Source organism: Spermophilus citellus (assembly GCF_964194105.1).
Source record: "Spermophilus citellus genome assembly, chromosome: 14".
NCBI classification, from domain to species: Eukaryota; Metazoa; Chordata; class Mammalia; order Rodentia; family Sciuridae; genus Spermophilus; species Spermophilus citellus.
The window spans coordinates 72,334,614-72,358,689 of NC_138194.1; the positions used below are offsets into that span (position 1 = coordinate 72,334,614).

The 24,076-nt window shown below is 31.9% G+C and overlaps 1 protein-coding gene across 2 annotated transcripts in view; it reads right to left on the reverse strand.

Annotated features, from left to right (window-relative positions):
• LRP12 (LDL receptor related protein 12) overlaps positions 1 to 24,076 on the reverse strand; it is a 94,964-nt gene that overhangs the window by 16,940 nt on the left and 53,948 nt on the right. Inside the window, exons 2-3 of one of the 2 annotated variants that reach the window (XM_081265876.1) lie at positions 20,909 to 20,965; positions 2,032 to 2,167 (exon numbers count right to left, since the gene is read on the reverse strand). In XM_081265876.1, the coding sequence (XP_081122002.1) occupies positions 2,032 to 2,167; positions 20,909 to 20,965 (193 nt within the window). The remainder of the gene's footprint in view (positions 1 to 2,031; positions 2,168 to 20,908; positions 20,966 to 24,076) is intronic. The other variant, XM_081265877.1, reaches the window with a different exon arrangement.

The following is a 24,076-nucleotide window of genomic DNA, read 5'->3' on the forward strand; positions in this document are numbered from 1 at the left end:
TAAGAAAGTAAATCAATTTAAAATTTTCAAACACTAACTCATTTGCATGTCTTCATGAGCTGCACTGGATTATGGCATAAGAGTCTTCTAAATATTTAAGATTTTATACCAATAATAACATGAGAAATTTGTCTTTGTGTACATTATATGTGTCATTTTTAAAACATTTTGGTATGGGGCTGGGGATGTGGCTCAAGCGGTAGCGCGCTCGCCTAGCATGCGTGCAGCCCGGGTTCGATCCTCAGCACCACATACAAACAAAGATGTTGTGTCCGCCGAGAACTAAGAAAAAAATCAATAAATATTAAAATTCTCTCTGTGTTCCTCTCTCTCTCACTCTCTCTTCAAAAAAAAAAATTCTATACTATTAAAAAAAAACATTTTGGTATTACATAATAATAAATTTATGTCTAAAAATTGCTTTTTTATCTGTGTAAATTCAAATCATTAGCTCCTTCAAGTATATAGGAAGTATCCCTCTAGATATAGGTTCACCACCAATTTTGTTCTACATTTCAGTATTACACTTGATTTTCAGTGTATCTTACTTTGTGAAATTTCAAGGGTCTAACATATGATTGAAACCAGATGGCATATCCATGTAATTCTGTGCTGGCAAGAAATTTCCAAGTTTTATATAACTCAGTTGGGTAAACTGCAAGCTTAGTTTTTAGGTGAAAAGATTAATAAATTCCAGTTTTATGTTAAAAAGTACAATATTTGGCAAAGGTATTATTTTATAAGCACATTTAGTCATATCAACAAGTAACTGAAAATAGGCACATTGTTCAGATTCCAGTACTAGTACTGATGCAGAAAGTACCTCAATGGTGCATCCTACTGATCATTCAGGCAAGAGAATCTCACTTTCCACAAAAGAAGATATAGTGTGCCAGAATACGTAACCTGGAGTGGAGGAGAGTAAAAGGAAAACAAACTACAAACTACGGGGCTCATTTATAGCTTCCACAGAGAAATGGAGATAGGAAATAGTTATTTTTTTAAGGGAGACTGGTTCTCTTACTCAAAAATATAAAAAGAGAAGATAGAAAAAGATGAAAAGTAGGCCAAATTTATGAACCTATTTTTAAAAATGTAATATGAAGGAGCTTGAGTCTATGTCTGCAAAGTCCCTTCTAAATCTAATATACCAAAGTTCCTACCTGTAAAAATGTAATACATGAAATGATGTCAAAGATGTCTTTGGGCCGTAGCAGGACACTGTCTCTGTGATGGGACTGTCATTCTTGTTAGTGTCTCAGCTCCAATGCAGTTCTTTGTTTAGGCACACTGCTTCCCTCCCCCACCCCCCACCTGTTTTGGGCCAGTATTTTTTTTAACCTAATAGCTTTGCTATAATTTCCTTAAGCAAGCAACACACAGTCTATTGAATATTCACTGCTTAATATCTTATTCTCACACTGTTTCTCTCTGTAATTAACTAAATGTTTTAGAAATTAATCAAAACCTTTCTTATTTATATATTTATTTACTGTTAGAATCTTAAACTTATCATTTCACCTAAGAATACCTTTCACTGTGTATTCTTAAATGTACTTTTGTATTAAAGTTATAAAAAAAGAGAAAGATTTTTACAGATGTATTTATTCATTAACAGCATATTTCAAGTTTTACACACACAAACCCCTACTTACCTCAAATCAGGCTTTAACTCCTTTAGGTAGAAGACTCAACTAATGAGACCAAGGTTATGGGCCAGAACTCAAAGTGGATTTGTTTGTCCCATTGCCAAAGATTACTCTTGAAATAAACTGTTTGGTGAATGTGTATCTTTTGTTAAAAAGTAGCTTTAAAGAATATAGATAACTTACTGTAAATACATTGCCAATATTAGAAAACATTCATAACACAATTGGATGGGTCATTACCTTAAGATGGTTCTGATGGCTACAACTTATATCTTCTGAAAAATCTTTTAATTATTACTGCATGTTAGGCAATGATACTTGGAAATCAAATTTATATTTTGTAGTTAAATATTATAATCATACAAAAAGGTATCAGAATTACCTTATAGTAATAATTTCCCCTGGATTTGCCCTTATGAGCCAGCTACAATTGATTTTGGCAGGATACTCAGAAGGCCAGCCCGGACTTGTGATTATACCACTTGGTGCTCGAATTTGTTCTGGAGTCTCTCCACAAGCTGGAAGATACCCAAAGCAATCTTAGCTAATTATTATACTTTAGAACACACCATTAAGTAAATTAGCATTTATTTTTAAAAAACAACACTTCAGATATCAAATCACACACAGTAAGATGTGGTATTATCAAATGTCTATTATTTCAGTGTGGTATTTTAATTTCTTCCTTTTTTAAAGAAAAGAACCTTATCCTAATTAAGTACATGTTTTGGGTAGATTAAGAAGTTTTTAAGTTCTATCATTCAAAAGTCAGGATTACTGTATTTAGTCATACAGATCAATTGATCCAGTCATCTATCTTCTTTCAAGTATATTTTTGTTTTCTTTATTATAAATTACCTAAAGTTCAATTTACTGAAATACTGTGTTTAGATCCTTAGGACCATTTTGCTGCTCTTAGGGCAATTTAAATAAACATAATCATATTCTGGATTTTTTGTTAGTAGATGATTGGATAAAGACAGCAAAGCATTTAAAATTACTGCAAAGTAGCTCTTCGATTTATTCCATTAATACCCCAAACTTTATTACAGGATCATGAATGATTCCTAAATGATTAGAAGAACACAATTTTGAAACAATGCTTTAAGATATCACAATGTGATTTGATATCTGAATATCATAGAAAAAAACATGCGTGTAAAATAATTAAAGTAATGGTAATACTTTCTCAGGTCACTCTCGTTGCATTGTCTTGAACTCACATTATACAGTTAACATTTTACCTATATAGAATTTAGCTGATAATCTGACAACTTATTCTCTCAACTAAAAATAGTCACTAAGCTAAAAACAAAAATAACACAGATCTATGTTGAAACCTTCAGCAGAGTCTCAAATCCTGCAACCTCTTATTTAATACAGTTTCAACAAATTAGACTATCTGATTTTTGATGTAACAGCGGTTATAAAATCAGCAAATGAGAAGTGGGGAAGAGTAGCTGACAGGGGTACATACAGAGTTATCAGAAGTGCTGGGATAATTTCAGAAAAATAATCAAAACTGTATATTGAACTTAGAAATCATATTGTACTCAAAATATGAACATACCTGCCTATCTTCCAAATGGTAAGAAAAAGCTGTTATATCAGAAAATTAGTTAATTAATTCATATTCATGCCTATAAGAGTTTCTGATTCTGTGTAAATGAATCAAAGCCAACCAAGTACCTGAACTCATACTTTTTGAGTCCTGCTGTTACATTGAGAGTCAAGTAATCCAATTTATAGATAGACAAATATCCTTATCACAACTGTAAACTGAAGAAAATGGCTTTTTTTGTAATAGTGTTATATAGTCTAATCAATTAAGGAGAAGAATACTAGGAAACATACTATGTAATTTAAAAAAACTTTATCCATAATGACTGAAACAAAGTAAGCTCTATTGATTAATCAGTCAATCTTTATTCCAGTAGAATAAGTAGTCCTCTGAAGAAAACAGGCAATCAAGGCTTTAAAAGTGTATTATACTGCAGGAAAAAATGTTCAGGCTGAAAAGGGGTCTACTCAGGAATTAGGATATATTATCAAAAAGATCCCATTTTGGGGTTGGGGCTGGGGCTTAGTGGTAACACACTTGCCTGGCATGTGTGAGGCACTGGGTTCAATTCTCAGCACCGCATATAAATAAATAAAAATAAAGGTCTATCAAAAACTAAAAAAAAAAAGTTAAAAAAAGATCCCATTTTGAATCATTTTCAGAACATGGAGATTCATGGCACAGAATATACAATCTATCAAGTGCTTAGCACTCATTACCCAGGCACAAAGTTTCCAGAGTTTTGTTGTTGTTACTTCTATTGTTTCAGTAAGAGTAAATTTCCCTTAGAAGAACACTTTTAATTTTAATGAATACTGTTTTAAAAAATGACTAAATTTCTCTGAATGTAATTTTATGTCATAAGCTTATTAATAACAAAGTGCCAGTTTTGCTTCCATCTTGCTCTGAGTTATCACCACCATAATTTAATAAAAATACTTAAATTCAAATATAAGACCTTCTTTTTCATGATCTCTTACAAAGCATTCTGCATTAGTATACTAAATTAATTCTTAAGTTTATGAAGATACGAATAAATATGCAAATAAACAGGCAAAAGGCTGGGGATATAGCTCAGTGAAAGAGAACTTGCTTAGCAAGATCAAGACTGTGGGTACAATCCTTAATACTAGAAACAAACAAAAACAAATAAACAGGCAAAAAAAAGTATAGATAATTATTTCCCTAGGTATGGGCAATTATTCATTTTCATTAACAGATTAATTTACATTAAAGTGAATAATACAATTCTGAGTTAAGTTACATTTAACTTAGAATTATAATACCACACTGGCATAAAAGTACTCGCATTCTTATTAGCTGATTTAATATTTACATATAGCCAAAACTAGGTGGGAGTATTTTGTGATAAAGCAGAAAACTACTAACCTTCTTAAAAAATATATACTAATTACAGGGAAAAACTAGAAAGAATTTTGTTAGCTTTTGTTCTATTAGGTTTTGTTTTAAGAAAAAATTTCTAAATACATGAGAAACCCATAGGTGGTGCTCTTACACCAAAAACTAATTACTCAAAAATACAGTTGAATATTTTACTTTCACACAACTGCACAAGAATAGGATATACCATCATAAATAATGGTTAAGATTCACTACTTTATATTTCTAGTTCCATGTGTTCTTTTATTAAAACTATTTTAAAATATTTAATAATTTCCCTGATAAAAAAGTCAGCTTTTCCCTGAATTTGTTATGAATACACACATTGCCTTAGTTTTAGACATTTGTAACATGACTGAATTTGGCATTTTGTTCAGTGACTTTTTAAAAAGGTATTTTTTGATACATAAAAACTTTTTTTTACATATTAATAGGACACCATGTAATGTTTTGATATATGTATATACTGCAAAATGTTTAAATCAAGTTAAACATAACCATGTTCTCAAATATTTTTCATTTCTTTATAGTAAACCAGTGGCTTTTTAATCAACACATTTCTGCAAGTACAATATAGAGGTATGCATATAAATATGCTCTAGCACAACCATAACTTATTCTCTTCTGTATCTAAGAAAAAGTAAGTTCAATTGCTAAAACATTAAAAAAGTTTTTACTCTCCCTTTTGAGTTAAGAGTTTGCCTGTATATACTGGTAGATGCAGAATCACAAGAGCTAAATGCTGTCTGTTTCACCTGCCACTCAGTGGCTTTGCCACAGTGTAAACTACCAAAACTTATTGGATCTTAGTTTCTTCAATGTTAAAAATAAGGAGTTACTATTTTAATATAGCCCCCAATCATGTACCTCTTTCCCTCCTCATCATTATGTATTTTCACTTTATTTCCAAAAGCTCATCAGGAGGCACCAATACACTTCTCATTTCCTCATTTTGCATTTTGTGTCTGACCCACTGAAATCAACTACCAATTCTTACCCTGTTTCCAAAGAAACCAGATAGCAGCAAAGGCCACCTTAACCTCATCACCAAATCCAAAGGGCCCTCAGTCGCTAAGGTATTTGATCTTTCTATGGCATTCGACACTGACTTTCTGTTGATACTGGATACTATCTGGGCTGACAACATGTCATGTCATTTGGTCCTACTCCTGATTGCTCTATGCTACTCTAGCATTACGTCCTCCTCTCAGCCAACTCCTGACACGGTGGTAATCACGGTTTGTTCCCAAGCCCTCTCCTCTTTTCATTTCCGATAGAAGACCTTGTCTACACCTACAATTTCAACTGTAATCTACAGGTAATGGGCTTAAAATCTCTAATCCAGAGACTGCAAAAGTCAAATGACCACTAGACATTCATCCCAACCTCAAATTCAGCATGATGAGAACTGTGTATTTCCTAAAACCTTCTTTCATTCTGTATTCTGAATCTTCACTGTCTTATGCATCATTTAGCTGAGAAAATAGGCAGTTAAGTAAAAAAAAAAAAAAAGTAAGAAGGAAATTTACTTTAAGAATACACAGGCAATCTCCACATTTTAAGGACAGGAGCTTTGTAATGTTTTGAACAACCAATTAAAAAAAAAATAAAAAAATAAAGTTAAACCAAAAAAAAAAAAAAAAAGGACAGGAAATAAAACTTCAAAATAACAAAATCTGGAGATTTCAAAGTCAGAAACTGAGCTTGATTTTCCCCACCTCTTAAAGAGACTCAAGGACCCCGGTCCTCTATTTTTTTTTTCATTATTTCAGTGCATTATAGCTGACCACCTAATCCCAACTCATCATCATACTTTTGCTACAGCACCTAACTTCAGTTATAATTTTATTTTTTCTTAGTTTATTATGATTATACATTTGTTAATCATTTTATCTTTTTTTTTTTTTTTTCAAAAGCAGGGGCAGGATGGGCAGGCTGATCAGATAGATGGAGCTTTTGGACAAAGATGGAGCCTGTGCCTGCTTTATTTATATTGGGAAACATCAAAGGCCTTCCACAGCATGTTCTTCACCAAAATAGGATAAAGGTGGGCTGTTTAGTTCCTAACGGGATACACCCATCTCTTTTTTTTATTTAATCTATTTTTTTAAAAAATTGAAGTGGCTTACTGTGATCAATTTGATAAAACTAAAGCCTCCATTTCCTCACTTATAAATAGGGATTAAAACACTACCAGCACAGAGGATATTGAAAGATTAAAATTATTTTTGTAACAGACTATAATACACTATTTGGATTACAGCAAAATGTCAATAAATAATATCAAATGATCTGCCAAAAGAGATTGGTAGCTAGTCACTAAGGCTGGGTTTGGGATCCACGGGAAAGAGGGAAGTGATTATTTAATACATGTTGGTCACCATTATGCTCTAGAAAGAATAAAAAATTATGCTATGATTGACTCATTTAAAGATGGGTTAGGACACGTAATCACAAAACTTGGGGAAATAATCTCTTTTTTGTTCTAAAATGTTTATATGGCTTTGCTAGGTTGAATTTCAAACCTTTCTAGATTTTGACAATAACTTCCAATTTATGTTACTCTGAACCTGACCTTCTTTTACCTACATTCATTCTATCCATGTCTTCTCTACTGCTAATACATAATTATTTTAGCTATGGTCTGGTTAATTCTTCAATAAGAATTAGTTTATATGTAATTGGCAAACAGAGGAATCTTGTCAGCATAAACCAAAATTATATAGGTTTTTATTCCCAGCATGCTAATGATTTGAAATAGCCAGAGCTAGGAGTTTTCATAATTAAAAAAAAATACAAAAACCCTACCTAAGTGCCTGCCTCATTGCAAGAAGTGGCTACTTTATTGGCTTAGGAATTGCTTGTCTTTCTTCTATATGGGCAGCTGTAAGCACAGATGGAGACATGAAGACATTATTTCATATGAAAACAAAACAAAACACCTTACTGATATAGAATGTCTGAATTACGTTTTTTGTTTTGAGTTGATTGTATGAGTCTCTGTTAAAAGTAAACATATTTAAAAGGAAGCATGAACCAGAGCACATACAACTGCAGAATGGATTAATTCTAGGTATAAATGTCTGTGAATCTTATTTTGTTACTCTGTGTTTGAAAAGTTAAGAGCTGTTTAAATGATCTGTGTTAACACTACTTTTCTCAAAAGCCCTGTCGTCTTAATGGTGATTTTGCAAAACATAAGGCTTCCAGGAACACATAAACGATGTCATGTCAGAAATGACTGTTTTTAGTCTGTGTTCATTTTGCTTCCTTAATACATCTCTTATTTACCAGTACCAAGTATGTGTTCTTGGAACAGACACAAAAAGTCTATTTAATTGATTTTGGTCAGTATTTTCAGATATAAACAAAAATTTAAGCATTTTAGATGATGATATACATCTACACTTTTTATATAAATTTCCTATTAGCTTCAGAAAGAAACCCTCCAAATAAGAGGTTGTAAATGTTCATTAAAATGACAGCAACCTTCAACTTGGACAGAATCTTCTTTGTAGGCATAGTGATTATATTATCTGATTAATGGCTCCCAAAAGCTTTTTTATTTAATTGATAGTGAATCTAGTGTGTAGGACCTCTGGGATCCAAACTAGGAGACAGTGACATTATTACAATGTTAGTGGCTAAGTTACACTAAAGACTATTCTAAATATATGCTGTTTTTATTTATCGTGTACAGTGTAAATTAAAGAAGACCGAGTTTACTGAAGAATAAAACAGGTAGAGGTTCTTTGATGGATTTCTTAGTAAGATTTTGATAATAGTTTCTGGGTTTAAAATACAAAGGTCTCATAAAATATTTAGAAAACAGTGTAAAACAAATGGATCAAGAAATATTCAAGACTTATACATGTTTATAACAGTTCAATAATTCCACAGTAAAGTATGGAACTATGGTTTTAAAACTAGATTAATATATCATGCCTATTTTTCACAGCAATCATTAAAAAAACTGGAAGTGTTCAAATGACCTATTAAGTGCAAACATGAGAGAGAGGAGAGGATCACTTCAAAGTACTGTCAAATAAACTGCCCTTCAATTTGAGATTTCATAGTTTTTAAAGGCTCCCCCAGAAAAAAATAAATAAGTAGGCAAAGAAATCTAATGATTACAGCTGAACTACTTGTAAAGAAAAAGTACAATTTCCTGTTCAAAAGATGAAAAACTGGGTTTCTTTTCAAAACTGACAAGGGTTGACACTTTATGATGAAAAGTGGAGACTAAAAGTGACATGAAATCTGTGTGCCTTTGGTTTTAATAAATCACAAAGCTGAAATACAAGTAAAAATCAGCTTTGCTCACTGACCACCTAACTTCATAAGGCAAATGTGAAGGGCAGAAAAGCAGTAAACAGAATGCATATTTTCCTGAAAAATCAGTTTTATTACAATGATGCATGATTATTAATTGAATCCAAAAAATACTTAATAGTATAAGAGCACACGAGACAACATAGTATAGTACTAAATGATAAAACGCAGCAAGCAATTTTAAATAAAATGTCACATGTAAAGTTAAACATGTGGTATTATCAAACAGAAAAAAAAGCTTACCAAAAAAATTTAATTACGTAAGTACAGAATAGGGAGGGTTATTCTTGACTATGAACAAAGGATTTCTTTTATAGAACAGAAGTAGATATAGCTAGAGTAAAGAGGCACATTCCAAACTAGTTAGAAAAATTTAATGACCCAATTCCACAGAAACTAGTGAAACCAAGGAGGACTTAACTACGAAAAGTAGAGATGTGATCCAAATAAATTTACAAAGATTACTTTGCAGTGTTATAACCTGTGGGAAGAGAAACTCGTGAGGCAGAGATTAGCTAAAAAGAAAATATAGAAGCTCCTGTTTTTAAAGAATTTTACTTTACAAAAATTTTACCATGGAGTTAAAAAAAAATGCTCACTCTGCTCATAAGCAGAGAACAGCACTGACAGGTTATGGTGGTCATTTTCATTTGGCCATCTTAATTTTTCAGAGTTTAGAATATTATCAATATTATTAACTTCATAATTGCTAATGAATTCAAAAGCAATCCCAGTTGTTTGAAATATTAGTAAGAAGGGAAAAAATATCACCTCTGAAAAAATTCGTAGGCAAATGGTGATTACCGAATGGTCACACGGGTTGAGAGTAAGGTGAATCACACAATGCATGGAAAGTACTGTGCCCATGAGAACAACACAAAGCACTAAAACATGGAAAAATCATAATGTATTTGAATGATCAGAATGAAAATCAAATACCTACTGACCCACTGTTAACTTAGAATTACATTAGCAGTTTGAAAACTTAACAGGTATGGCAGAAAGTGCTGAGGATGAGATTTCTGTTGCAAGTTAAAAGTTTATGGTTCATAAGTTCAAGACTTGTGAATATCATCAAAGTGAGAGTAGTTAAGGCTGTAGATTCCATGACTGATGATAATGTTAAAAATGAGCTGACATTTCTGAGTTCTTTCTTTCTTGTCAGGTACTTCCTTGCTCTTGTCTTTTCTCATTTCTTCTTATCATTATCATCTCTATTTAACAGATGGAAAAATTGGAGGAACAGAGAAATAAGTAATTTTTCTAAGGTCACAAAAAAGCTAGTGTCATAGCTGGGAATCTGGGCACAAGGCTGCAAAAACTACGCCCTTAACAAGTGAGGCACATGCCTAACCACTAAGGAGCTCCCTATGATGCATGGAATTATTGTGTGCAGTGAGGGGCATGGAGCAGAGCTGCTCTAAAGAATTTCAATAAAAATAAAAGTGATCTATATTGAAAAAAAATCTATTGGTCTTATATTAACATGAAGAGAAGTGATATATAGAATCTATAATTAAAAAAGAAAAAAGGGTATACATAGCAGCTTCCAAAGACTGTTTCCTATTCGATAAAAATCTACTTAGGGACGGTAGGCATTATGAAAGTGCTTCCTATGCTTTTGGGACTGAAAAAAGACTTTATGAACAGCATCTGTTACAGTTTGATTCTTGAATATTCCCCAAAGGTTCATGTGTTAAAAGCCTGGTCACTGGCCTGTGGCACTACTGGAAGGTAGTGGAATCTTTAGGAGGTGGGGCCTAGTAGAAGAAAATTAGGTTATTAGGGATGTGCCCTTGAAGGGGATATTGGGACCCTAGCCCTTCCCTCTCTTTCATTATGTTTCCCAGACACTATGAGGAAAGTCATTTTCTCCACTGTGCGCTTTTGCCATGATGCACTTACTGCCTCACTTCAGTCTCAAAGCAACAGAGTCAAGTGACAACAGACTGAAACCATGAGCCAAAATAAATCTTTCTTCATCAGTTGATTAACTCATTTTTTTTATCAATGGAAAGCTAACACAGCATCCTAGAACCTACATTCAATGATAGAATGTACATGTAACTAATTATGAGCAAGATGTTCATAGTTCAAACTAGAATAGCAATAAAGGGGACTAAGGGGTGGCTAAGAAAGATTTTTTTTTTTAAAGAGAAATGAATAAAGTAGGGGAAAGCAGGTAGCATTCTCAAATATGTTAATATGAGATGAACAGTTTGAAAAGCAAGCATGCTGAATGTAGTCTATAGCCTACAGAAAACACAGAGAAGTGACCAACTGAGTACTGGTATTTAAAAAGATGAACTAAGTATCATTGCAGCCTTTTGTCAGAACATCATTGTAAGACAAGTAAGCCTTGTAAACTGAGCAGGAAACATAAAAAGTTAAAGCTAGGAAGAAAAGACTTCAGTTTATTTGTTTGAACTCTCCCTCCATCCCTTCCTCCCTTCTTCCAGTACTGGGATTGAATCCAGGGCCTTGTACAAGGTAAGCAAGAGTTCCATGACTGAGCTACATCCCCACCCTAAATAACTTCAGTTTGAAAAGCCTCTTCTTTCAACTTGACTGGGTTTGTTGTCCATATTAGTGTCTTGATTTATCTGACCATTTGTTATTCTATATTCCTTAAATGAGTTTTCTGACCATGTGGCACCTGAGCAGAGCTCTGTCATAACAGAAATGCTACATCACCAACACACGGAGAACAGAAAAGAGTTTGAAGGGACAGAGATTGGACATGAGTAGTATTTCCTAAGAAATACTCCAAATTTCATTCTTTTATTCTTTTTAAGAAGTCAGAGGGCTGTAGGTATAGCCAAGTGGTAGAACCTCTGCCTAGCATCCAGGAGATTTCCAGCACCATAAGCAAAAACAAAAACAAAAATAAAAACAAAACCACAAAAACCTGAACTCTTCCCTTTATGGAAATCATCACTAGCATTGTAACAGCAATATTTACTAGTCTTGAGATGGAAAAACTTTTAATTTTTAATTATCTGTTATATAGTAATAATTAATACAACAAAATATATAAAGTAATAATTAATACAACAAAAAGATATTAATCTATTATTCCCACTCAGGACTCTTGTTCTCTCAAACCAATTACTAGAAATCACACATTCCTACAGCAAGTAGGAAATCCTACATCCAGATGTTTATAATATACATGCATATCCTCTGTATTAGTACAGATACTTAAGGATGAATGCAACAATATAATCATTCTTATTATTCTAAATGACTATTTTTAAGGACCAAAATATTTTACTTGGCCTTTAGCTTCAATCAAGGCAGGTAATTCTTTTTTTTTTTTAAGGTCATTATGTGCCCAACACACAAAACTAAAAGGTCAAATGGCAATGAAACAAAACATAAAGTCAGAGGAGGCACAAAATATAAAGAGAGGAGGAGGAAAAAAAAATAAAACAGTACCACAGCACAATCTAATGAGAGCAAAGAAAGTGAATATATCTACCCTAAAAAGAAACTATCTAACCATTCACCCCAAAATTCCTAAGTAGTAAAGATAATATTGAATTTTGCTAGCAAAACATAAGCTAAGTGATAAACAGGAAGGATTCATCCTTTTATGATCCTTTTTTACAGGCATAAGAGGGTCTCCCCCACAAGGGCATACAAACTATTGATATAGTTCTGAATTTTATAATTTATTCATCCCATAAGACTAAAATGCTAAGCATGCTACTGCTTTTATTTTCTGAATGGGAAAAACTACTAATTTTTGAAGTTTACTGTGACTCTTGCTAGAAGCACAAAAGAGGTAAAGCAAATATCAATATGTGAGCAAACAAACTGGTCTTGGAACTCATGACTTTCTAAGCCATCTCTGTTGGTTTTAGTATATTCACATCTTCTAGGTGTGTTCCAGCCATTGCATTCTTTGTCAAGGACTATACCCAGAAATAAATATAGTACAGAGAGTGTGTTTACGTGAGGAAAAAGGAAAATCACCATCTGCTTTGTTCTGAATACTATATTTCTATTACTAAAGTTCATGATCAAACTGGCTTCTTAATTATATTGGGGCAATAGTAGTTACCTGAAATCCAAAGTTCAGTTTGCTCATCAGCTGATTTAGTCCATTTTCTGCTACTATAACAAAATAGTTAACTTATAAAGAGAAAAAGGTTTATTTTAACTTCTCATAGTTCTGCAGATTTCAGTCTATGATTTATTGGCCCCTTGTTTTGGGATTATGGCCAGGCAGCACATCATGGTAGGAGGCTGTGATATAGTAAAAATGCTCACCTTAACAGGAGCCATGGTGCAAAGAGAGAAAGAGAAAGGGACTGGAATCCAATAATCTCCCTGAGGGTATGCCTCCAATGACCCAAAGAACTCCCACCAGCCCTCATCTCTTGAAGGCTACACCACTTCCTAACTGCACTATCCTGAGGACCAAGTCTTTAACACAAGGACCTTTGAGGCACTTTTTATCTAAACTATAGTAGCTGTTAAGTGACTATTTTTTGTACAACAGATGCAAAATACTTCCAACTCAAATTCATGCCTTAGCAAAATTACATATAGCTAATATACAACACACTTTGAAGAATTGTGTTTAAAGTGGTAGAGTGGAAAGGAAAATATTAAACAACTTAGGTTTATGCCTTTACTGTGTCTGGCCCACTCAATGGAATGAATGCACACATCAAGAACAATTTAACTTTCACCATGTAGCATCACACAAGCTGTCAGAATACAACCTGCTTTGTCTATAGTCCAGGTACTCATATGTACCCTTCTAATACTGAGTCTATTTACTGTCATTTTAATAACATAAAAGTACATATAGTTTGTTAAAAATATAATTGTTCAATAAATACTTGCTAACATAATAAACATTGATTATGGGATAAAAATGTTTCCCATAAAATATATTATTGTATAGTAAAGATTGTAAGATTAAACTATATAGTATATAATATGAAAATTATAATACTACTACTGAATTCCTTTCTAAAATTTGAAGGGAGCCAAAAGCTAAAGTGTTTCATGAATAAACTCTATGAAGGTAGGTCACGACTTAAAAAATTAATTGCATCCTATACTAAATGTGTGTGTATGTGTGTGTGTGTTAAATGAACTGTCTTGTATTTACCACTTCCTAAAATGAAGGAGAGTTTCTTGGGTTCACACTAAGTTCTACCTTTGTATTGTGAAATCCTAAAAACCTTAATGGATTATCACCTTAAATAAAGCTCTCTTTCCTTTCTTCATTTGAACATGGGTAAAAGACACTATGTAACACAATAGTGTCAAAACAATCAGCAAAATTCTTCTTAGTAACTCTACGAAGGGGTCTAGATCCCTGATTGAATTGGAAAATAATATTAAAATTCCATTGGAAAGGTGCAACAGAGCATTTGACCTGCTGCTTACTCAGGTAACTTTTCTATATTTAAAACATAACTATAAACTGCTACCAAGTAATTAAGGTTAAGCTTTATTTCCTTTCAGATTCTTTATTTAGAAGATCTTAAGAATTCTAGAATATTAAAGATTTTATCAGACTAGATATTCTTCCAAGAAAACTTCCCATATAAATATTACAATATTTAAACTTAAAGTTTAAATATTATAATATTTATATTTTACTACAGTGCTCTACACTACTACAAAACAATGTAATCTGAAAACAAATCAATTATAATTTAGAAAATAACATGTCCCAATGTAAAAAAAAGCCACAACTAAATTATTGTTGTAAAAGGCTTATAAGGTTCAGCAGTGCATTAGGCCTTTCAGTACTGGAATAGGAACTATAAAATCAAATACATAAATGCAAGAAAGAATGATAATTTCAACAGAATAAAATTTGAACAAAGAACAATGTTTTCAAACTACTTGAAGTCCATTTTATATACTCTGATAATTTTATTAGTAAGAACAAGAATTAAAGAAATTCTTATGTGCGTACGAGCTCGCTCTCTAATACATATAATTTTCCCCCCTCAGCTCAGAAAGACAAAAGATTCCAAGTCAACTGTACAGTAGACTCAAGAATAAGCTAAATTCAGAGCTTTCAACTAGTGATGTTAAAAGGTAGGAACATTTAGAAGCTATGTAACTGGTGAATTGGGAATAACATGTTAATCCTTATATGTTAAAACAAAAAACAAAAAACCTTCTACCTGAAAAAGTAGCAAGCCCCGATACCAGTTCCTATTAACAACCCAAATACACACACACACACACACACACACACACACACACTCTTTATTTGTTCATAACAAGGAAAGACGATCACATTCTTTTTCTTTGCAATCTCCCAACTTCAGGCCACAAATCAAAAATAGAACTAAATAGTTACTTTTTCTTTTTTAACAGAGTGGTGGAAATAAAAGGCTGGAAGGAAAACAGTTAAATGAGAGAAACATGATCATACCCAATGTAAATGCCCCCTATACACAGTAAATAGCTGTCTAAATAAGTTCAACCTGTTCTGAAAGCAATCTGTCAAAAGGTTTCTAGAGTCATTAAGGTATTTATGACTTTTGATACAGTAATTCTATTTCTAGAAATTTATACTAAGGATATATTCTTAGAAATATAAAGTATAGGTTTTATCATTGTATGCCTTGGCACAATCCAAATGAGGAAAGACTTATTGGAAAGAACCCGTTGGTATGTTTATAAAAATAATCACAATGTAGCCATGTGATGAAATTTTATTTATTTATTAAAATAATGGGTATAAACACTAATATAAAAATAAATCATATTCTATAACTGTTAAATAGAAAGGGCAGGAGATAAAATTAGTCATAATTCAAATGCTTATGCAATTATTTTCAAGATGCACACAGAAAAGGTTTAGTGGGTAGTAGTCTTAATTTTTGCTTTCATTTTTTTTCTAAATGTTTTAATGAAACCTATAATAAATAAGTAGAATTTGTAAAAACAAACTTGATTTAGAATAATCAAGAGTAGGAAGAGCACAATCAAATACTACTGGATTCAAGTCATTATCTCAAATTATAGAGCAAAATACAATTTGAAGTAGATAACTTAAAAATAAAATATATTTGTTTAATGTGTACAAAAGGACTTGCTATAAATAAACCTGACCTAAAATAAATCTCATTCTATGTAGCAGATGAGCAATATGTAGTTATTTAATATAATTAATGATGAGTTTAATGTAGAAATACCAATTTTATTAGCCTTCCAATTTACTTGGTTATACTTGTCTAATAACTTATTTATTATTTACTCTTAACTCTATATCTACTGCAATGCCTGAATTTTCTTTTTGTGTGTATTGTAAAAAAGCTTGGGTTTATAAAATGTATACATTTTAGAAAAAATTAATATAGATATTCAAAAAATTACACATTTGAAAAAGAACATGAGATATAATTTAGGCATCTTTGTTTAAAACAACATTAAAACAGTTCTCTCCTCTATCTACATTTAAATTATTTGATAGTTTCTATGATATCATATCATGATTTTCACATATTATTAGGCATAAAAATATTGTTTGTCTTTTTCTCCTTTCTCTATTTTATATCTAAAGAAAGATGTAAGATTCTGGCCCATGAAAAGTTCTTAATTAAAAGGGGGAAAAAAAGCATAAAAGCACAATTTTTTTTTAGTAATTCTTTTCCATTACATGATCACTAGATATGTATTTTTGATAATCTAACTAAGTTATCTTATGGCAACCTATAGAACCAGTAAGAGGACAAAGACTTCTCTTTCTTGGCAAGGATTTTAGGAGGAAAAAGACAGAAATGAACAGAATATTAGAAATACAAACAAAATGTTTCAAGTATGGGAACCAAAAATAAATTATCAAAAATCAATTCCCCCCCAAATTGCATAAATACACAAAACTAAGCACATGGTACTATTCTTAATTATTAAAAAACTGTTGATATTAAGTCATTTACTTTTCACCAGACATTATACAAGGACATTTATAAATCATTATCTAGTTTAATATGACCATTATTTGCCATAGGATTTACTATATTAAAGCCATTTTGCACATGTTTACTTCCTTCCTTAAAAAGGTTCCTGAAACTGGGCACGGTGGTTCATGCCTGTAATCCCATTGGTAGGAGGATGAAGCAGGAGGATAAAGCTCCAGCAATTTACCAAGGCCCTAAGCAACTCAGTGAGATCCTTTCTCTAAATAAAATATAAAGAGGGGCTGGAGATGTGGCTCTGGGGTTAAGCACCCCTGGGTTCAATCACTGATGCAAAAAAAAAAAAAAATCCTCAAGACAAGAATTTTACTCATTGCTTAATCCCACCCTTCTTGGCAAAAGGTCCACATCATGTGCTTTCTTGTATGCAGAATAAAATTAATTAATTACAGACAAGTAGACTATACACCCAGGAGAGTATCGTCTAGAAGAGTACTGGTTTTGTCAGTGGTGAGAGTATAATTAAAAAGTAGCAAACCCTCAATTTCAAAGTATCCTGATGTAGACAATAAATTACTTGATGACTATACTAACTGCAGATAAAATTCTAAAATTGTCAGCAGATTTTCCAAAGTGCAAACCACTGGAATAGGTCACTGAGCACCAGCAGAGTAGCAGAGGTGAAAGAGCAGGTAATGAGCAGAAATAGGCAGCACCAAGGACTAATAAGGGAGCTCACCATTTCTGTTGCTACTAGTCTCAAGAGAAAGCATTTCCTACATTCTGATATTCTTCAAAGGCTAGTTCTCCATTTAAAATTGTATTGAAGGGGCCCTACATTTTACTGGAAGTACAAAAATTTCAGAAAGCTTACTCAGATTGAGCTCCCCTCATCCAAAAATTAAAAATTCTCCAAATACAAAATTTATTAAGAATCATGTCAGCATTCAAAAACTTTCAGATTTTGAAGCATCTGGATTTTAAATTTTTCAATTAGAAATGCTCACTCAGTAAATTCTACATAAATATTCCATAAACATTCAAAATCTGAACGACTTCTGGTCCCAAGCATTTCGGAAAAGGGATAATCAATGTAAAATACTACATTAAACATTACATCTATAGCTCCACACTGGCCAAAGAAAAAAATGCAGTGAATCTGTGTACCCCAAAGCACCTTTGAAACAACATCCATTTTTTGTTTAATGGTATATCTGGAGCAGATTTCATATGCTGTTTCATCTCATGCCACAGAAAAATGATTTTATAAAATCAGAAAAAAACCCTCATTAAATAAGGTTTTGCCAACCTTTGAAGTTTTTTTTTTGTTTGTTTGTTTTTGTTTTTGTTGGTACCAGGGATCAAAACTGCCCCCTTCCTCACAACTACGCAGTAGCTCTACCACTGAGTCATACATAATCTGCAACCCTGAAATGGTACATTTTATTGATGTATAAATACACCCGCAGCCCTAGTAAGGTAATACATATTTCTAAATACATGCCTGAAAAACCACAAATAGAAAATAAGATTAAAATATATAAAAACATCTTCAACACAGTTTGAAGTGCTGAGTTTCTGCTGATACTTTCAAATAGGAATTTAAGAGCAGTATCTGTGCTCAACAAAAACCTAGGAATAATCTGATCTCAAACAGACAGATAAAAAGAAAAGGTATAATCGAATCTTTAAGAGTTGATACTAGATCTGTCCAAATTTCTAGTTCCTCACACTCTTTATTAATCTGCATGACTCAGCAAATCAATATTTTGCAAATGACTAATGCATACTGTAAAATCACAGGTGGTAAAAAGAAAAAATTCACTCAGAGGGTTTATAAACGCCTAATGGCTTTTAATAGAACAAAAAGTTTACTGACATGGCTTCAGATTATTAAAACAAGCCTTTTTTTTTCCAGTTACACATCAGCTGAATTGTCTTCACATGTGTCAAACAACATCATGTTGCAAAAGACTGAATGCAGAAAGACAGGAAATTTTACAAAATTACAAAACAATGCTATTCTTATTGATATTTTCATTTTAAAAGATGTATTTTTCAAAAAGTTAAGTTACTGATATAAATCTAAAGCAGGTTCATTAGTTAATTTTAAACTGAATTTATGTTTTCCTCAGTTTTAATTTCTAATATAGTAAATATTGGTAGTGACTGCTTACATAAATAAAAAATCTTCAAAGTCTTTATCATGAACTGAATTCAGCCGCTCTCAAAACAAATTTGTTGACTACCTAACTCCCAATGTGACTGTATGTGGAGACGTAGTCTTTAAGGTGGTAACTGAGGCTAAATGACAGTGGGCTTCAATCCAATAGGACTGGTGTTCTTCTAGGAAAAGGAACAATAAAGACCTCTTTTCTTTCACTGAGCACTCACAGAAGAAAGGTCAGTGAGGCGACAGTGAGAAAGTAGCCATCTGAAAGTCAGGAAGAGAGGCCTTACCAGGAACCAACCCTGCCAGCACCCTGATCTTGGACTTCCAGCCTCCAGAACTATGAGAAAATTATTATATGCTATTTAAACCATCCAGTAATATTGTTATAGCAGCTGAACGAATTAATGGTCCTATTTTTTTTTCTTTACAAGTAGTCCTGAGACCAAAAGTTTTGACAACCAATAAATTAGTCAATAAACACTGGTTGTATAAACTAAAATGCTTGTAAATAATATTATTTCATAGTTATAACCCAGAAAAGTAATAATTTTCAGTTATTCAAAATAGAAAAAGGAAAACAAAGTCATCTTTAAAATAATGTTATTTTTACTTGAAGTATGTAATGTAATTACATCATTTAAAAGCATAAGAAAAAAGTGAAACAACATGTGAAAGAATTAATGCTGGCTACTGAGGCACTCACTTTTCATTTCAGGAAAGCGGGCTTGTTGATGTGTTTGATGAGTACAAACTATCCTGAGTAGGTGATGAGTCTATTAACTTTATATAGATACAAAGTCATATACAAAGCAAAACATCAAACCTTAAGTTTTTGTTTCAAGTGAGGAAAAAAAAACAAAGAAATTACAGGATTTGTAACTGAATCAATAAATAAATACACTAAGTACAATTTTTTTTTTTTTTTTTTTTTGGTACTAGAGATTGAACTCAGGTACACATTTGAGCCACATCCCCAGCACTGCCCCCAACCCAAACTTTTTTTTTTTTTTTTTTTACATTTTTGTATTTAAAGACAGGACCTTGCTAAGTTGCTGAGGCTGATTTTGAATTTATGATCCTTCTGCCTCAGCCTCCTAAGCCACTGAAATTACAGGTGTGTGCCACTGTGCCTGGCAACTATGTGCAATTTTTTTAATCATGTAAACTTATCAAGAGTATAGGGGGATAATAAATTGGTAACAGTTATTAACAGTAAGAAAACCTATTTTAGTATATGCAAAGGTAAATATTTCTGTTCCCATTCATAAGTGGAGTTGATGTAGCACAAATAGTAACAAAGTTGTGGAAGTCACCTAAAAAAATGAAAATTTTGATAGGAAGAAATTTTACATAATTAAGTTATAAAAGCTTAGATGAATGAAAAAAGGTATATCAGTAAGTTTCTGAATTTCATAGACACACATTATATTGGTGGTTTACTTTTAACAGAAAATAAATTGTGTATTCAAGTACAATAATTTTATGTGGAGTAGTACTCTAACAAAAATGAAGTAAAATGCTTAATTTCTAAGACTCTAAATCCTAGAAATAACATTCAAAATTACATTTTAATAAATTTCATTTCACATAACTTTCATAGAAAGAAAATACTAATTCAAATTGAGCTAACTTTTCTCTGGTTTAATGTTTATATGAAAAAATAATTATGTACTCTGTTTGGAAAAGTATAATCAATCCAGGACATGCAAGTATCATTTTTATCTTATGAGAATTTCTCCATGTTCCAGTTACTTCATTCCTTATTACATGCTGCAAAAGGCAGTAATAATTTTTATAGCCAAATATCACTTTGTAAGATACCAGGTACCTTTCAATATTTACTATATAAGTCATGCATGAAATTTAAACATTACAAAAAATGACTTACCAGTTGACACTCCTGAAATATGCACATTTTCAGAATGTTCTGCAAGAGCACCATTTCCTAAAATTAAACATAATAAATAAAATAATTTCCAAGACAAAATTTATAAAAAATTTCAGATCCTCTTTACAGCAGAAACAACTACACAGAGCTGTTCTTAATATTCAGAAACTAAAATTTTTTAAAGTAATCTTCAGAACAATACTAACAAGCCTCATGTCATAATAGTAGGGAAAATAAAATATTTTAGAAATTACAACAGTATAGTGTAATAATAAAAGTCAAATATGTAAATATGATTAACACCAGAAATAATTTTCTATCAACTAATAATCAAAAGGGTACTAGTAGGAAAGAGGAAAACATCACTTTTTAAAAACAGCCTTCCCCTCAGAGTGTCTAATTAGCCACAGGTTACCATGTGATGACTGGTAGGGCCATATATGTTGGTAACTTCTTTTTATGTTCTATATCTTGAATTGCCTTAGAAATCTTTCAACCTTTCCTCACCAATAATTCTAGTAGTCTTAAGAGCAGAGTAAGAACTGTATCTTACTTTGGAAGCCCCTGATTTTCTAAACCGCATTTCAGAGTTGGACAAATAGAAGCATTCAAATAACTTACCGTATGCTACCTAATAAAATTAAAGCATGGCTTTAAAAGACTCCCATTTAATGTACAGAGAATATTTCCTCTCTCAAAGTAATGTGAAGAGTATCCCTTCGGGTATTTATTTTTAAAAAATATTTTAATTTTATTAAACAACATTTTCAACTGGGTGTGGTGGTGCACACCTATATTCCCAGTGACTCTGGAGGCTGAGGCAGGAGAATACTAGCCTTAGCAACTTAGTGAGGCCCTAAGCAACTTAGTGAGACCCTGTTTCAAACAAACAAACAAAAAAGGCAGGGGGCATGGATATGGCTCATCCAAAACCAAAACAAAACAAAATAAAGTATTTTTATCTACTTTTTTTTGGGGGGGGGTACAAATTCCTCATCATTTCTAAAGTTTTGCCTCTCCCTACCTATTAGCTGCACCTGTCATCCCAACAGTTCAGGAACACAACACATAAAAATAATTTTCCTTGGTGTGGGGTCGGGGAGAAAGCTAGCTGGAATAAGCTTAGATGGCAAAAGCAGAATTCTCTTTCCTGGTATAAAGTGAAAAAATTAGCAAATATTGTTAACTAACAACTTTTATTTTACAACTACCACACTTGCTTGATTATGATTGCTTGGTTATTGCAGAGCGTGCTCCACTGCACTAAGCTGCAGAGAAACAGAGTCTGTGTTTATTTGGCACACCACTAAATGCACAGCTCCAGAACAGAAAGGATGCTCAAATAGTTGATGGATGTATAAATGAGGATGTCATGATAATTATGCAATTAAAATGAAATCACACTCATTAAGCACTAAATACAGTATTTGGCAAACAACACTGAACAGGTATTCATTTTATTAACTGTGTAAAGTAAATTACCATTACTAAAGAAAAAATAACAGTAACAAAACCACATTCTAAGTCAACTATAACTATATAATTCAACGAAAAGAAGAATAATATAGTACAACAGGTAAAAGATGTGTGTATACTAGATTAAGTATACTGATTACCATTACCGTTACTTAAGTACTGTGTTTTAATACCACATGAGGCACAATGTCATTTTCCCAGCAATGTTAAATGCTACATGTATAGAACTGAAACTACTAGAAAGAGCACGTCCAATTCTTTATTATATACCAGTTATAAAAATAGGTAGCAGAAACAAAATACGACACAAATTCAACAAAACACCTACCAAAGTTGTTTGAAGATCGGTATAAATACTTGCCACTCACAAGTACAACAGCTCTGGGATTCTTGGGAGATTAAGTACATATAAAACTATTAGTTTTAATATTAGGTGCATTTTATATATTAAATTTATATATTAAATCTTTTTCCCAATTCAATAAACAGAATAAAGGTAGCATAATGTAGTATTTAAGATTGTGAATTCTGGACTAGATTGATAGAATTCTAATTCCACCTCAAATACTTTGTCTGCAATTTAGGTCAAGCTAACTTACCTTTCTGTTCCTCAATTTCATTTCCACCTTATAGGGCTAGTGAAATTCTTTGCAATATAAAAAAGAATTCATCCAAACCTACCTTGACATGCAAATAAGTACACAGTACAGCCTTATAAAATATTTCATTGAATAAAATAATCTGTATGTGCTTATGGGTAGATATACAAATAAAAAATGTTACAGAGCAGAGTTAGAATATAATCTAAATTTAACTCCAAAACTATGTATGTACAGTTTATAATACATGTTATCTGTATATGTGAGTCATATATATGTATACACACACATACATATATGCATTTACTTAAACATGGATGAATGTAAAGGCATATATAAACCATGGAGAAAATTCTCTGTAACAAGAATTAAAAAGACTTGTATACTTTAAGACTGAATTTTGTTACAAAAGCACAGATATCTTTAATTCTTTTCTTAGTATTATTAAAAAAAGAAAAAAAAGGTGATCAGATAATTCTAGATAAACAAAAATCTGATAAATACTGTGCTAAATATTATAATATCAGAAAAGTCTTAATAATTTTTAAAACTGCTAACACCTTAATATATAAAAATGGTACTATTTACTATTAATTTCCCATATATTTACTATAACTTAAACACAGTCCTATTCAGAAGTTTCAAAAATGATAACTTGTATTAATATCAAATATTTTTTTTGCTGTTTCATTAAATGTTTCTGATTCTGAACATAACTTGAAGTGGGCTATATGTAATTTAGCAATATGCCTATTCTAAAAAAGTGTTTGTACAAATTATGTCAGTTACATAATATGATTATTTCCATTTTATCAGCAAATAGCCCAAAGAAAACTGCTGTGATGCTAAAAAACAAAAATTCTTCCTAATGCCCCTCTTCTAAATTCCAGGAAAATAACACTTCAGATATATGACTATGAACACACCTCACCCATGTTACTATAACTACAAAATTCACATGCACTCTCAAGATAGTCTTAGAAAAGTCACCTTAAAGGCAGCAAGTGCTAGGAAGATATATAGTCTAATAAAACATTACTACTATAAGTATATATTAACAGCTGACTTATAAATCAGCTGATTAAGTAGAAAA